Here is a 17043-nt window from a genome sequence, read left to right as displayed (position 1 = left end):
AAAGATTTATCCTTATGCTCTGATCAATGTGACACTTCAAATGATTGCGATTTACAGATCATACAATTCACGATTCATGTGAAATGGCAACCGATAGTAAGAAAACATGGTGTACGTCCCGATGATCTGTCCTGTGAGCGGAGACTTTATGGCATCTGATGATCTGTCCTGTGAGCGGAGACTTTATGGCATCTGTACGTTCCGATCTGTTCTATGAGCGGAGACTTTATGGCGTCTGTGCGTCCCGATGATCTGTCCTGTGAGCGGAGACTTTATGGCGTCTGTGTCCTGATCTGATACGTCATAAATTGTTCCCAGTCTTACAGTCAGTTGATTCTCTTACTGGCCCATTTTGTATGAGTATAACCTGCCCCTAATAATTCTGTACACCCCACTCATAACACAAATACACATCAGGTTTATACACCTCGGTGTTGGAAACATCTGCATAAAATGGCGCTCTTGTCCCTGTCCTCACTTGTGTGTATAGTGTATAGAAGTTGGAGGTAGTTTTCACTGATCAAACCCCCTGAATAGATATAATTTGCATAGATTGCAACTTCCACTAGGGGGTGCACTGGTAACGGCTGCATTGAATAAAGAACCATAGCGTCCTCTAGTGGAAACTGCGGGTACTACTGTTTCAGGGCACTAGCGAGTTGTACCAAATGTTAAAAAAAAAAAAAAAATTAACTCCATCTTTAAATTTTCCCAATGTTGTACCTCCTGCCATTTCTATCCCCATTTTGTGGGGCATTTTAAGCTCCGCCCCTAAGAAGCTTGAACGCCCCATTTTTTCCTATAAAATATCCATTTTCTAGTAATTGACAAGCTCCACCCACTTCGAGGGGGTAATCCTGTGAAGGTCTGACAATTTTAAGAGGCGGAAGTTAAAGTTTTTAAAAATTTATTAAAACGTTTCAACAACAAGAAAAAACACTTTCATTAACGTTTTGCGACAGCCGAAGGTCCAAAAGTAGTTTCCCCTCATCAGCGGAAAATAATCCGACAACAGATAAAACGACAAGAAAACTTCAGAGGCCGTCACATGAAAGGATAATTAACCTGAGCGTTGTCATTGTGGCTGAACCAATGAGATTGGCAGGAAGTAATGACATCACTTTTGGCCTCGGTGATGTCATGGCATTTCTGAGATGGGGCGGGGGAGGAGGGGGTTGGAGCTTCACAATTGTGTTCTTATAATGGATTTCACATGAAGGATTCTGACAAGATGGCCGACGTCACAGCACGAGGGTAACGAAAACGCACAACAATGCACGACGCAAAGAAAACGGGTGAAATACGGTACCGATACCGTGTCAGATGGTGAAGGAAAAAAAAGCTTCACATTTCTTTGCAGCACTGCGGTTGGTGATGGCTGGAAGTCACCCCTGCGGAAAGAAAAAAATTAAATCTGGTAATATGGTAAATAGTGGATGGGGAGGAGGGGGATGCAGCTGCAGGGTCACTTGCTGGCAGAGGCGGAGCCGGGAGTGTTGACAGTAGATAAAGGCACAACAGTTAGAGTCCTCCCCACACTGATGACCCTCCCAGTCTGACACCATGACACACCCATTTAACCCTCTCTGCCCTCACCTGTGTGGTCAGTTGATCTATACATGACCTGTAGTTCCTCCGGATGAAGGTCAGCGCCGTAGAGTAGCAGCTGTGCAGTAGGTTGGGGACGTTGCTGCCAACTTTGCTGGTTAAAGACATCGCGATAGCCAACGTAGCCTTCTCCATGTCCATCCCGGGGGGAAGGTTATCCATAGAGCGCTTTACGGCATCTGCAAAACGCTGCAAAAGAGAAAACTGGTTACGGAAGTTCTTAAGAAAGAATTGGGAGGGGGGAACACAGGACGGGCCTTGCTCTGACACCCGGAGCTGCAATCAATGTCCGTACTCACGTCCTCGGTCAGAGAGTTGTTGAGAATATCGTTCACTAAACACTCCACAACTTCCGCTTTAATGGTCCCTTCTTGTTCAAATCTGTCTCCCATCTGCGCTAACTGGGCCCCGATCCTGCGGCAGAGATCTTCATCGACTTCAGGCTGCGACCCTGAGGGGAATAGAAGTCAGGGATTGGTCGACCACAGGTGATAACAGCCGAATGGTAAGTTATTGGAATTATTCCCCCTGTACTCAGTGCCAAGCGGCAGTTATACTGATGGCGGAGGGATGAGCGCTGTGGTAATATTCACCGATAATGAGGGAGGAAGGAGCGCTGCAGGAATATTCACTGATAATGAGGGAGGAAGGAGGAGCGCTGCCGGAATATTCACTGATAATGAGGTAGGGAGGAAGGAGGAGCGCTGCAGGAATATTCACCGATAATGAGGGAGGAAGGAGGAGCGCTGCCGGAATATTCACTGATAATGAGGTAGGGAGGAAGGAGGAGCGCTGCAGGAATATTCACCGATAATGAGGGAGGAAGGAGGAGCGCTGCAGGAATATTCACCGATAATGAGAGAGGAAGGAGGAGCGCTGCCGGAATATTCACCGATAATGAGGGAGGAAGGAGGAGCGCTGCAGGAATATTCACTGATAATGAAGGCGGAAGGAGGAGCGCTGCAGGAATATTCACTGATAATGAAGGCGGAAGGAGGAGCGCTGCAGGAATATTCACCGATAATGAGGGAGGAAGGAGGAGCGCTGCCGGAATATTCACTGATAATGAAGGCGGAAGGAGGAGCGCTGCAGGAATATTAATTGATAATGAGGCACACATTTCTCTGGTGTGGTGAAGTAATGCCGCAATCTGCTTCATCGGGTCTACAAGTCACGTTCTTACCTCCATCTGTCTCAAGATATCGAAAGGACAATCGGCCATGACTGTCCGTCTCCAGGTCGCCATCTTTATTGAGGGACTGCACTATAGACTGGAGCTCAGAATTGAAGTCAGGATCATCAATTCTCTGACACTCCAAGAAGGAGACAAAAATCAGTTCTGCGCTCATCATAAGAAGAGACCTAGGAGAGGAGCAGAGAATACAAGAAAAGCCGATCATATTGTAATACTACACATGATGGCGGTATTATAGTAGTTATGTTCTTGTACATAGGGGCAGTATTATAGTAGTTACGTTCTTGTACATAGGAGCAGTATTATAGTAGTTATGTTCTTGCACATAGGAGCCGTATTATAGTAGTTATATTCTTGTACATGGGGGTAGTATTATAGTAGTTATATTCTTGTACATGGGGGCAGTATTATAGTAGTTATATTCTTGTACATAGGGGCAGCATTATAGTAGTTATATTCTTGTACAAAGGGGCACTATTGTAGTAGTTATATTCTTGTATATAGGAGCAGTATTATAGTAGTTATATTCTTGTATATAGGAGCAGTATTATAGTAGTTATATTCTTGTACATAGGAGCCGTATTATAGTAGTTATATTCTTGTACATAGGGGCAGTATTATGTTATATTCTTGTATATAGGAGCAGTATTATAGTAGTTATGTTCTTGCACATAGGAGCCGTATTATAGTAGTTATATTCTTGTACATAGGAGCTGTATTATAGTAGTTATATTCTTGTACATAGGAGCAGTATTATAGTAGTTATATTATTGTACATAGGAGCAGCATTATAGTAGTTATATTCTTGTACATGGAGGCAGTATTATAGTACTTATATTCTTGTACATAAGGGGAAGTATTATAGTAGTTATATTCTTGTATATAGGGGCAGTATTGTAGTAGTTATATTCTTGTACATGTGGGTGACGTTCTGCAGTATTACAAATAACATTACAGTATTATAATATATTTGGTTTCAGTTCCTCCATTTTGTTACTTATAAATGGATTCCACCTGATGGCGGTGACAATAGCAGTATTTATACTAATACACTATATTTGAGGTGTAGGGGATTATCTGCTCTCGAGGTGGCCACATACTCAGCCATTGTTTCTCCACATCAGGATTACAGGTAGCAATTTTATTAGAGTTTAAGAGTTTCCTTTTTATACAAAGGCATAATTATTGGCAATGGGGCGGAGTCATGTTTTTGGCTGCATACATGAGGAAATGGGGGATGGATTTGTAACTTAGGAAATTTGTGTATCAGAATTAATAGCATCATTTCTCAGCCATGTAAATCCCTTTTTGGCTGCTATGTGGATGTCACCTCTAACTTCCTCCTTTTGAGAACAATTAATTCAAGCATCAGGTTAACAATTTGACTGGAACTGAATAAACAACGATGGGGCCACTGATCATTCAGGATTAGCAGAGGTCGGAGGCGTTTTATTTGCAGCATCTAGAGTATTGTAGATGTTTTACTGTATCGTCATCATCTAAAGAATTTATATGATACCTACAAACGGCCATATTCGTCTGATAATCGGGGATCCAACTTCTAGGTCCCCCATCCAGAGTGAGAACAGAAAACGGTACTAACCTTTTAACCAATGCAAATCAGCCATCTGCAATTAGATATCATTTTAATAAACTTTATTACCACAAGTAGCTCGTGGTGTTACTCTTTCAGAGCCATCTGAGTCTTTCTCACCGCCTAATATTTATATCTGTGATATAATTGGTCTACAGGGACCAGGAAATACCCAGCACTTGTCTTAACTGAAGACTTGTTCATTCATCTTGACGAAAACCACAGAATTAAACATCTGCTACCTTAAATAAGCAGAGTACAAGATACCACATCAGTTCTGTCAGCAGGGGTCAATGCAAACCCCATTGCGGTTCCCCAACCATCATTTTTTTGTTTTAAGGGAAACAGAACTAGCCATCTCACCTACGACTATTTGGGGGCTACAAGTGACATGGAATAAAAAGATCCCAGCTTGTTATGGTCATCTCTTTCCATGTACAGCATTCAGGGAGAATATACTGTAACTGACAACAGCCTCTAGTTTCTGCAGGCAAGTGTCTTCATGTTGTAACCCGTCTTCCTATGCACAGCCTGTTATCTCTTCCCCATGAACATCCTTTTACAGACACTTCTCCATGTTATCACCCCCTCTTACTTGTTCACAGACTATTTACACCAGGAGGATGCAGGAACATTTATTCATGTTATCACCCCTGTCAAGTCACCTCTCCCCCTCCATACAGCCTAAATTGAGCCCTGGGGGATACAGGAACTTTTCCTTATACCCACCCTCCAGTATATGTGCTTACTCATCAGTCCCTGCATCAGGACCTTTGTCATCTCTGGGACTCTGGAGGAGAGGTTTGGTCTTTTCACTTAGAGATATTTGGTTTTCTCTAATGTCACCAATGTTGTGAAGACTCTCATTGTGTTCTATGACAATCAGATAAAAACAAACATTTTTCCGAGCTTCCTGTAATAAAAAAAAAGTGACTGAAAGGCGTGAACTTCTGTGACTGGACAGAATCACAGTTATCACGAACCCCCAAACACCTTGTAGTGCTGGCTGGGAGTTCTAGTACTCCATGAGACGAAAAGGCCACATAATAGAGCAGAACCAAAACAATGGAAACGAGTGCAAGAGTCACAATGACCCGAGGAGACGGATAATAACCTGAGAGGAGCTGACATGATAATATACCCCCGAACTCTAGACTCGCCCCCAATACTGAGCAAACAGGAGACCCCCACACCTTATACTACAGAACCAGCTACTCATCTATCACTGCTGTATCTAATCCTATCCGATGTGATACTGACTGCTCAGCTGTGTATCTAATCCTCTCCTGTGATACCGAGTGTTGAGCTGTGTATCTAATTCTCTCCTGTGTGATACTGTCTGCTAAGCCGTGTATCTAATCCTCTCCTGTGTGATACTGACTGGTGAGACGTGTATCTAATCCTCTCCTGTGTGATACTGACTGCTGAGCCGTGTATCTAATCCTCTCCTGTGTGATACTGTCTGCTGAGCCATGTATTTAATCCTCTCCTGTGTGATACTGACTGCTGAGCCATGTATCTAATCCTCTCCTGTGTGACACTGCTGAGCCGTGTATCTAATCCTCTCCTGTGTGATACTGTCTGCTGAGCCGTGTATCTAATCCTCCTGTGTGATACTGTCTGCTGAGCCGTGTATCTAATCCTCTCCTGTGTGATACTAACTGCTGAGCCGTGTATCTAATCCTCTCGTATGTGATACTGACTGCTGAGCCGTGTATCTAATCCTCTCCTGTGTGATACTGTCTGCTGAGCCGTGTATCTAATCCTCTCGTATGTGATACTGACTGCTGAGCCGTGTATCTAATCCTGTGTGATACTGTCTGCTGAGCCGTGTATCTAATCCTCTCCTGTGTGATACTGACTGCTGAGCCGTATATCTAATCCTCTCCTGTGTGATACTGTCTGCTGAGCCGTGTATCTAATCCCATCCTGTGTGATACTGTCTGCTGAGCCGTGTATCTAATCCCATCCTGTGTGATACTGACTGGTGAGACGTGTATCTAATCCTCTCCTGTGTGATACTGACTGCTGAGCCGTGTATCTAATCCCGTCCTGTGTGATACTGTCTGCTGAGCCGTGTATCTAATCCTCTCCTGTGTGATACTGACTGCTGAGCCGCGTATCTAATCCTCTCCTGTGTGATACTGTCTGCTGAGCCGTGTATCTAATCCTCTCCTGTGTGATACTGACTGCTGAGCCGTGTATCTAATCCTCTCCTGTGTGATACTGTCTGCTGAGCCGTGCATCTAATCCTCTCCTGTGTGATACTGACTGCTGAGCCGTGTATCTAATCCTCTCCTGTGTGATACTGACTGCTGAGCCGTGTATCTAATCCTCTCCTGTGTGATACTGACTGCTGAGCCGTGTATCTAATCCTCTCCTGTGTGATACTGTCTGCTGAGCCGTGTATCTAATCCTCTCCTGTGTGATACTGTCTGCTGAGCCGTGTATCTAATCCTCTCCTGTGTGATACTGACTGCTGAGCCGTGTATCTAATCCTCTCCTGTGTGATACTGACTGCTGAGCCGTGTATCTAATCCTATCCTGTGTGATACTGACTGCTGAGCCGTGTATCTACATCTATGTGCAGCTGACGTCCCCGGGTGACACAGACTAACACCACCAGCCGTCCAGGTGACAGAGCACAGACCTACCTGCAGCAGCTCCAGCGCCTTCTTCTTCCTTCCTCTCTGTGCTCCTCCCCCCCTCACATTAATAGTACAGCCCAGGACCAGCCCTCGGCAACGCCCATTAAAGCTACACACACACAAAATAAAGGCCACTGACTGCAACTGACCATGGGAATGGATGAGACCGTATCGCACAGGAGAGGATTAGATACACAGCTCAGCAGTCAGTATCACACAGGAGAGAATTAGATACACAGCTCAGCAGACAGTATCACACAGGATAGGATTAGATACACGGCTCAGCAGTCAGTATCACACAGGAGAGGATTAGATACACGTCTCAGCAGTCAGTATCACACAGGATAGGATTAGATACACGGCTCAGCAGTCAGTATCACACAGGAAAGGATTAGATACACGGCTCAGCAGTCAGTATCACACATGTCTGGATTAGATACACGGCTCAGCAGTCAGTATCACACAGGAGAGGATTAGATACACGGCTCAGCAGTCAGTATCACACATGTCTGGATTAGATACACGGCTCAGCAGTCAGTATCACACAGGAGAGGATTAGATACACGGCTCAGCAGTCAGTATCACACAGGAGAGGATGAGCTACACGGCTCAGCAGTCAGTATCACACAGGAGAGGATTAGATACACGGCTCAGCAGTCAGTATCACACAGGAGAGGATTAGATACACGGCTCAGCAGACAGTATCACACAGGAGAGGATTAGATACACGGCTCAGCAGTCAGTATCACACAGGATAGGATTAGATACACGGCTCAGCAGTCAGTATCACACAGGATAGGATTAGATACACGGCTCAGCAGTCAGTATCACACAGGAGAGGATTAGATACACGGCTCAGCAGTCAGTATCACACAGGAGAGGATGAGCTACACGGCTCAGCAGTCAGTATCACACAGGAGAGGATTAGATACACGGCTCAGCAGTCAGTATCACACAGGAGAGGATTAGATACACGGCTCAGCAGTCAGTATCACACAGGATAGGATTAGATACACGGCTCAGCAGTCAGTATCACACAGGATAGGATTAGATACACGGCTCAGCAGTCAGTATCACACAGGAGAGGATTAGATACACGGCTCAGCAGTCAGTATCACACAGGATAGGATTAGATACACGGCTCAGCAGTCAGTATCACACAGGATAGGATTAGATACACGGCTCAGCAGTCAGTATCACACAGGATAGGATTAGATACACGGCTCAGCAGTCAGTATCACACAGGAGAGGATTAGATACACGGCTCAGCAGTCAGTATCACACAGGATAGGATTAGATACACGGCTCAGCAGAGTATCACAATTATACTGTATGGAGCATTATACTGTACGGTAACCGTGACCAGCAAGCGTCACACGTCGGGCGCCGGCATCATGAAAATTATTACATTTAGTGTGGTTTGCCATTTATGTGCCACTGAATTGATCTATATATGTTTATCTTTATGATGTATGATATTTTTAATATGCTCGGGTCGGAGTAAATGTTCTTCTTGTGACGCTTGCGGGTCACGGTTGCCGGAGTAACAGCCCCCTGACCCCTCGCGTCACATGGGATGGCGGGCGGCGATGCAACTTCCGGGGATCACGCGGCGTGCGCATGCGCCGTACATAATGTCCGAGATTTGTAACAGCTGGTGCTCATGATATATATATATGTTAGCTGTGACACATATAGCCACGCCCCCCGAAGAAGCATACGCGAAACGCGCGTAGCGGCTGGCGGTCAGGAGACATCACGGTGACTGACATGGGTAAGGATCAGTCTGTGACCTTATACTATATTGTCCACTACTTATAGGCACATTACATTATACAGCTGGGCCCGGTCATTTACTGTGAACATGTGATGTTCTCCTGACTATTTTATCCTGTGTCCTTCGCTTAAATTTACCTGTAATACGTCCATAGAGTTCACAGGGCCCCACATCCTAATAATACATAGACTTATATTTGTAATAACTCGGTGCTGCTGAGCCCAACCATGTATATATTATATTATATCTCAGGTATCTGTTTCACATTTCCATCCAAATCATTGGGTCCAACACCGAAGAGATCCATATAAAACATAATTTTATTTAATATTAAATTAAAACATAAAAATGCAGAAAATGTCACAATAGGGGACACTAAGATCAGACTCAAGAAAAGGGTGTACAAAAAGGCCAATATAGTAAACTGTTAATTGTAGAAAATGCACAAATTGATAAAGCAGTAAATTCATCAATAATTAGCTAAATCCTTACATAATCATTACAAAAGAGTGTCCACATGGATTTTGCAGTCACTGGATCCTAATGAAAATATAATCAAAAGCTGCCCTCATATTTATACACTGCTCAAAAACATAAAGGGAACACTGAAATCCCACATCCTAGATATCTCTGAATGAAATATTCCAGTTGTAAATCTTTATTCATTACATAGTGGAATGTGTTCAGAACAATAAAACCTAACAATTATCAATGTAAACCAAAATGAATATTTCATAGAGGTCTGGATTTGGAACAATACTCAAAATCAAAGTGGAAAATGAAGTTACAGGCTGATCCAACTTCAATGGAAATGCCTCATGACAAGGAAATGATGTTCAGTAGTGTGTGTGGCCTCCACGTGCCTGTATGCCTGAGGATCTGTTTATACCAAGGAAGGTGACGGGCACAAGGGGGCATTCTTTGCGTCTGGAGGAGAGAAGGTTTTTCCACCAACATAGAAGAGGATTCTTTACTGTTAGGGCAGTGAGAATCTGGAATTGCTTGCCTGAGGAGGTGGTGATGGCGAACTCAGTCGAGGGGTTCAAGAGAGGCCTGGATGTCTTCCTGGAGCAGAACAATATTGTATCATACAATTATTAGGTTCTGTAGAAGGACGTAGATCTGGGTATTTATTATGATGGAATATAGGCTGAACTGGATGGACAAATGTCTTTTTTCGGCCTTACTAACTATGTTACTATGTTACTATGTTATGACCTCCCTACAACGCCTGGGCATGCTCCTGATGAGGTGGCAGATGGTCTCCTGATGGATCTCCTCCCAGACCTGGACTAAAGCATCCGCCAACTCCTGGACAGTCTATGGTGCAACGTGACGTTGGTAGATGGTGCGAGACATGATGTCCCAGATGTGCTCAATCAGATTCAGGTCTGGGGATCGGGCGGGCCAGTCCATAGCTTCAATGCCTTCATCTTGCAGGAACTGCTGACACACTCCAGCCACATGAGGTCTGCCATTGTCCTGCATTAGGAGGAACCCAGGGCCAACCGCACCACCGTATGGTCTCACAAGGGGTCTGAGGGTCTCATCTCGGTTCCTGAATGGCAGTCAGGCTACCTCTGGCGAGCACATGGAGGGCTGTGCAGCCCTCCAAAGAAACGCCACCCCACACCATTACTGCCCCACTGCCAAACCGGTCATGCTGAAGGATGTTGCAGGCAGACTCTGTCACTTCTGTCACATGTGCTCAGTGTGAACCTGCTTTCATCTGTGAAGAGCACAGGGCGCCAGTGGCGAATTTGCCAATCCTGGTGTTCTGTGGCAAATGCCAAGTGTGCTGCACGGTGTTGGGCTGTGAGCACAACCCCCATTTGTGGATGTCGGGCACTCAGAGCATAAACATGGAGTCAGTTTCTAACCGTCTGTGCAGACACATTTGTGGCCTGCTGGAGGTCATTTTGCAGGGCTCTGGCAGTGCTCCTGCTGTTCCTCCTTGCACAAAGGCTGAGGTAGCGGTCCTGCTGCTGGGTTGTTGCCCTCCTATGGCCCCCTCCACATTTCCTGGTAGCGCCTCCATCCTCTGGACACTACGCTGACAGACACAGCAAACCTTGCCACAGCTCGCATTGATGTGCCATCCTGGATGAGCTGCACTACCTGAGCCACTTGTGTGGGTTGTAGAGTCCGTCTCATGCTACCACGAGTGTGAAAGCGCAACCAACATTCAAAAGTGACCAAAACATCAGCCAGAAAGCATTGGTACTGAGATGTGGTCTGTGGTCCTGACCTGCAGAACCGCTCCTTTATTGAGGGGGTCTTGATAATTGCCAATAATTTCCATCTGCTGTCTATTCCATCTGCACAACAGCATGTGAAATTGATTGTCAGTCAGTGTTGCTTCCTAAGTGGACAGTTTGATTTCACAGAAGTTTGATTTACTTGGAGTTATATCCTGTTTAAGTGTTCCCTTTTATTTTTTTTTATTTGGTCCAGCCGCGACCAATCAGCAATATTGGCACAGTATTTAAACACTGCTTCAGTGATTGATCGGCCGAGCACGACCAGCGACAGGCGCAGTCCGGCCGTGAATTGGCGCGGGACTTGAGCCACGCTTCGCTGATTGGTTGCGGCCTGGCGCGACCAATCAGCGATATTGGCACGGGATTTATACTACATACATATTCTAGAATACCTGATGCGTTAGAATCGGGCCACAATCTAGTTCAGAATAATGGGCCCTATATAATGCTCCATACAGTATAATTGGCCCCATATAATGTCCATACAGTATAATAATAAAAAAATAAATCTTTATTTTTATATAGCGCTAACATATTCCGCAGCGCTTTACATTTTGCACACATTATCATCGCTGTCCCCGATGGGGCTCACGAGCCACTATAATGCTCCATACAGAACAACGGGCCCCATATATTGCTTCATACAGAATAATGAACCCCATATAATGCGCCATACAGAATAATGGGCCCCATATAATGCACATACAGAATAATGAGCCCCTATAATGCTCCATACAGAATAATGGGCCCCATATAATGCTCCATACAGTATAATGAGCCCCTATAATGCTCCATACAGAATAATGGGCCCCATATAATGCTCCATACAGAATAATGGGCCCCATATAATGATCCATTCAGAATAATGGGCTCCATACAGTAGAATGGGCCACATATAATGTTCCATACAGAATGGGCCCCATATAGTAGAATGGGCCACATATAATGTTCCATACAGAATGGGCCCCATGTAGTAGAATGGGCCACATATAATGTTCCATACAGAATAATGGGCCCCATATAATGCTCCATACAGAATAATGGACCCCATATATTGCTCCATACAGAATAATGGGCCCCATCTATATATATAATTGTCTAAGGGTTTTTCCGTCTGTCTGTCTGTCTGTCTGTCTGTCCTGGAAATCCCGCGTCTCTGGCGGCCTCGACCAATCAGCGACGGGCACAGCATCGACGTAGAAATCCCGCGTCTCTGATTGGTCGAGGCCGCCAGGCCTCGACCAATCAGCAACGGGCACAGCGACGTTGATGTCATAAAGGACGTAGACATCCCGCGCCTCTGATTGGTCCAGGCCTGGCGGCCTCGACCAATCAGCGACGGGCACAGTCTGCCGCGAATTCTGGAATCATCATTGTCCATATACTACGGGGACATGCATATTCTAGAATACCCGATGCGTTAGAATCGGGCCACCATCTAGTATAGTATAATGAGCCATATATAATGTTCCATACAGAATAATGGGCCCCATATAATGCTCCATGCAGAATAATGGGCCCCATATAATGCGCATACAGAATAAAGGGCCCCATATAGTATAATGGGCCACATATAATGTTCCATACAGAATAATGGGCCCCATATAATGTTCCATACAGAATAATGGACCCCATATATTGCTCCATACAGAATAATGGGCCCCATATAGTATAATGAGCCATATATAATGCTCCATGCAGAATAATGGGCCCCATATAATGCGCATACAGAATAAAGGGCCCCATATAGTATAATGGGCCACATATAATGTTCCATACAGAATAATGGGCCCCATATAATGCTCCATACAGAATAATGGGCCCCATATAGTATAATGAGCCATATATAATGTTCCATACAGAATAATGGGCCCCATATATTGCTCCATACAGAATAATGGGCCCCATATAGTATAATGAGCCATATATAATGTTCCATACAGAATAATGGGCCCCATATAATGCTCCATGCAGAATAATGGGCCCCATATAATGCGCATACAGAATAAAGGGCCCCATATAGTATAATGGGCCACATATAATGTTCCATACAGAATATTGGGCCCCATATAATGCTCCATATAGTATAATGGGCCCCTTATAATGCTCCATACAGTATAATGAGCCCCTACAATGCTCCATACAGAATAATAGGGCCTCATATAATGTTCCATACAGAATAATGGACCCCATATATTGCTCCATACAGAATAATGGGCCCCATATAGTATAATGAGCCATATATAATGTTCCATACAGAATAATGGGCCCCATATAGTATAATGGGCCCCATATAATGCTCCATACAGAATAATGGGCCCCATATAATGTTCCATACAGAATAATGGACCCCATATATTGCTCCATACAGAATAATGGGCCCCATATAGTATAATGGGCCCCATATAATGCTCCATACAGAATGGGCCCCATATAATGCTTCACACAGAATAATGGGCCCCATATAATGCTCCACACAGAATAATGGGCCCCTTATAATGCTCCACACATGGGCCCCATATAATGCTCCATGCAGAATAATGGGCCCCATATAATGCTCCATGCAGAATAATGGGCCCCATATAATGCGCATACAGAATAATGGGCTCCATATAATGCTCCACACAGAATAATGGGCCCCATATAATGCTCCATGCAGAATAATGGGCCCCATATAATGCTCCATGCAGAATAATGGGCCCCATATAATGCTCCATGCAGAATAATGGGCCCCATATAATGCGCATACAGAATAATGGGCTCCATATAATGCTCCATGCAGAATAATGGGCCCCATATAATGCTCCATGCAGAATAATGGGCCCCATATAATGCGCATACAGAATAATGGGCTCCATATAATGCTCCACACAGAATAATGGGCCCCATATAATGCTCCATGCAGAATAATGGGCCCCATATAATGCTCCATGCAGAATAATGGGCCCCATATAATGCTCCATGCAGAATAATGGGCCCCATATAATGCGCATACAGAATAATGGGCTCCATATAATGCTCCATGCAGAATAATGGGCCCCATATAATGCTCCATGCAGAATAATGGGCCCCATATAATGCGCATACAGAATAATGGGCCCCATATAATGCTCCATACAGTATAATGGACCCCATATAATGCTCCACACAGAATAATGGGCCCCATATAATGCTCCATACAGAATAATGGGCCCCATATAATGCTCCATACAGAATAATGGGCCCCATATAATGCTCCATGCAGAATAATGAGCCCCTATAATGCTCCATACAGAATAATGGGCCCCATATAATGCTCCATACAGAATAATGGGCCCCATATAATGCTCCATGCAGAATAATGGGCCCCATATAATGCTCCATACAGAATAATGGGCCCCATATAATGCTCCATACAGAAAGCACAGAAGACACCACAGCAGAGGAATGGGGAGAGGTAAGTATTGCAAGTATCGTTGCCCAAAGCAAACGAGGGGGCCCACTCCCCCGCTTCAGCAGAAGCACTGAGCCCCGAGTATCACATTATGGGATTAGATACATGGCTCAGCACAGTATCACACAGGTGTAGGTTTTGCTTTCCATCTTAGCTGCTCCTTGGCTGCCGCACGACTTTAGAAACCTCATGATCCATCCGGAGATTTCCTCCCCGGCGCAGAGCTGCTCCATCAGTTGGTGAAACCCCAGCATTGTGCTATACGTGTGAGGGGGATGGGTTATATACTGCCCCTCCCCCACCTGTGCTTTATAGATGAGGGCAGGTCGATACCAACCAATCATACTGCTGCTCTTAAACTAACTTGCAGTTAAAGCATGTTAGCAGTACTGTGATTGGTTACCTTCAGCCCGGCCTCAGCTTAGTCTCCTCCCCTTATACGCTTTCCTCCAGTCTGGAGAATTCATTAAAATTGATTTCAACAAACATCAAAACCGTCTCCTCATGGCTGAAATGTCTCACTGGCTCCAGCACAGGATAATTCCTGATAAGCCCCACCCTTGTAACATGGCCTCGCCCACTGTCTATGAAGTAGTTAGGTGACGCCAAGATGTCTCCCTTTCCATAGTCGTCAGCCCCTTGTGACAGCCAGCATTATAAGCCCCTCCTCCCACATACAGGTTACACAGGTCTGTAGCTGCAGGGGGTCGGTGGGCTTGATACCTTTTTTCCCCATATTTGAGGCCTGTAGCTGGATGCACATCTACACTGCTCAGTAATCTCAGAGAATATCTTCATTGCCTCAGCTTCTATGAAGTGTTTAACAAACCCTAGAATTGCATATGCTGCTACACTGCTCAGTACAGCCACAATGTCCTCCATGCTGCTTTCCAGTGTTTCTCTCACCTTAAAGCTGAATTCACAGCTAAACGGCGCAGTTGTGATGTACAATATCCCTCCTGCTGCTGCTTTCTAGTAACAGTGTATCTCAACCCATTGCTGAATATTTACACTTTTCAGTACTGCTTTATCTTTTCCGCTACAGTCTACGAAGTGATTATCTCACTGAAGTGCTGGACATACAGCAATGCTGCTCAGTACTGCTGTTTTATATCCTCCATGTTGCTGCTTTCTAGTGTTCTTCTCAACCCTGTGCTGGATTCACTGCTACAACGCTCAGTACTGCTGTCTAGTAAAAGCTTTTCTTACCACCCTGCTGATGTCATCACACTTCTCAATACTGCTTTACCAAGTCATCCATGCTGATCGTATTTTTCACCTAAGCTCTGAATTTACTGCTACACTGCTCAGTATTGATATATAAAGCTTCCTATGCTGCATACTTTTAAGTACTTTTTTTATTCAACAGAGCTGGATTCACATCTCTCCTGCTCTATACTTTTGTATAATGCCCTCCATGCTTCCTCATGTCTGTGTGTGCTGTGTATAGGAAATGTCATAGCAGTCAGTCTCCTCCTACCAGCTCAGAGACAACTGAAAATTATAACTAAGAGCCTGGAGAGGAGAAAACAGGTGAAAAGAAAATGCAGAATACAAGTCATATAACATCCAGAGATCCTGCTCTCCTCCTGTGAGCGCAGGACAGAGAATTCCGCACAGTCACAGAGGCCTCCGCTGCCAGGAACTTTGCTGGTTTCACTTCCACATCGGTGATCATTTCTCTGAAAACATGTGGAGTCGTCTTCAGCTGTGGGGAGATGTGATCAGACTGGATTTCCCCAATCCATCAGGTCCCAGCAGGAATCCGGTCCCTTACATACACTGTCAGATCACAGTTAAAGGGGAAGTCCAGGGGCAGAGTATGGCAATTCCCTGTTCAGAGATCTGTAAAGTCTCATTCCCAGGATGTAGAAGGGTCTCTGTGCGTGGACCCCCGGAGATCAGCATCTCATCACCTTTCTAGAGCACAGGTGAAACTTTCTAATTTGAGACAACCCCTTTAAGGATTACACCCAATTATCAGACCCTTAAGACTGAGGAGAGGTGAATGGAGTTTTTACTCCCTGTTATCAGCCATTACTGGAGGGGAGACTACAATCTATTACTCCCTGTTATCAGCCATTACTGGGGGAGGAGACTACAATCTATTACTCCCTGTTATCAGCCATTACTGGAGGGGAGACTACAATCTATTACTCCCTGTTATCAGCCATTACTGGAGGGGAGACTACAATCTATTACTCCCTGTTAGCAGCCATTACTGGGGGAGGAGACTACAATCTATTACTCCCTGTTATCGGCCATTACTGGAGGAGGAGACTACAATCTATTACTCCCTGTTAGCAGCCATTACTGGGGGAGGAGACTACAATCTATTACTCCCTGTTATCAGCCATTACTGGGGGAGGTGACTGCCTCCTGTAGCGCAGGGTACCCATCACATATCTGAACTCTCCACTTGTGTTAACAGGAAGAGTTGTCATGGGGACACTGTAGCATTAAAGGGAACCTGTCACCCCGTTTTTTCAGATTGAGCTATAAATACTGTTAAATAGGGCCTGCGCTG

General features: G+C 44.9%; 1 protein-coding gene across 1 annotated transcript; it reads right to left on the bottom strand.

Annotated features, from left to right (window-relative positions):
- Positions 1 to 890: 890 nt before the first annotated feature.
- On the bottom strand, positions 891 to 16194 carry BID (BH3 interacting domain death agonist). Its single transcript, XM_069761872.1, has 8 exons — positions 16135 to 16194; positions 15997 to 16031; positions 7052 to 7154; positions 5147 to 5310; positions 2792 to 2970; positions 1908 to 2059; positions 1597 to 1797; positions 891 to 1391 (listed from the first exon to the last, which is right to left on the bottom strand). Exons 1-8 carry the CDS (start codon positions 16192 to 16194, stop codon positions 1386 to 1388), a joined length of 900 nt encoding a protein of 299 aa, XP_069617973.1. The 3' UTR covers positions 891 to 1385.
- Between the last annotated feature and the right edge of the window lie 849 nt (positions 16195 to 17043).

The sequence above is a fragment of the Ranitomeya imitator genome, chromosome 4 (assembly GCF_032444005.1).
Source record: "Ranitomeya imitator isolate aRanImi1 chromosome 4, aRanImi1.pri, whole genome shotgun sequence".
NCBI lineage: Eukaryota > Metazoa > Chordata > Amphibia > Anura > Dendrobatidae > Ranitomeya > Ranitomeya imitator.
This window is presented reverse-complemented; position numbering and strand designations above follow the sequence as displayed.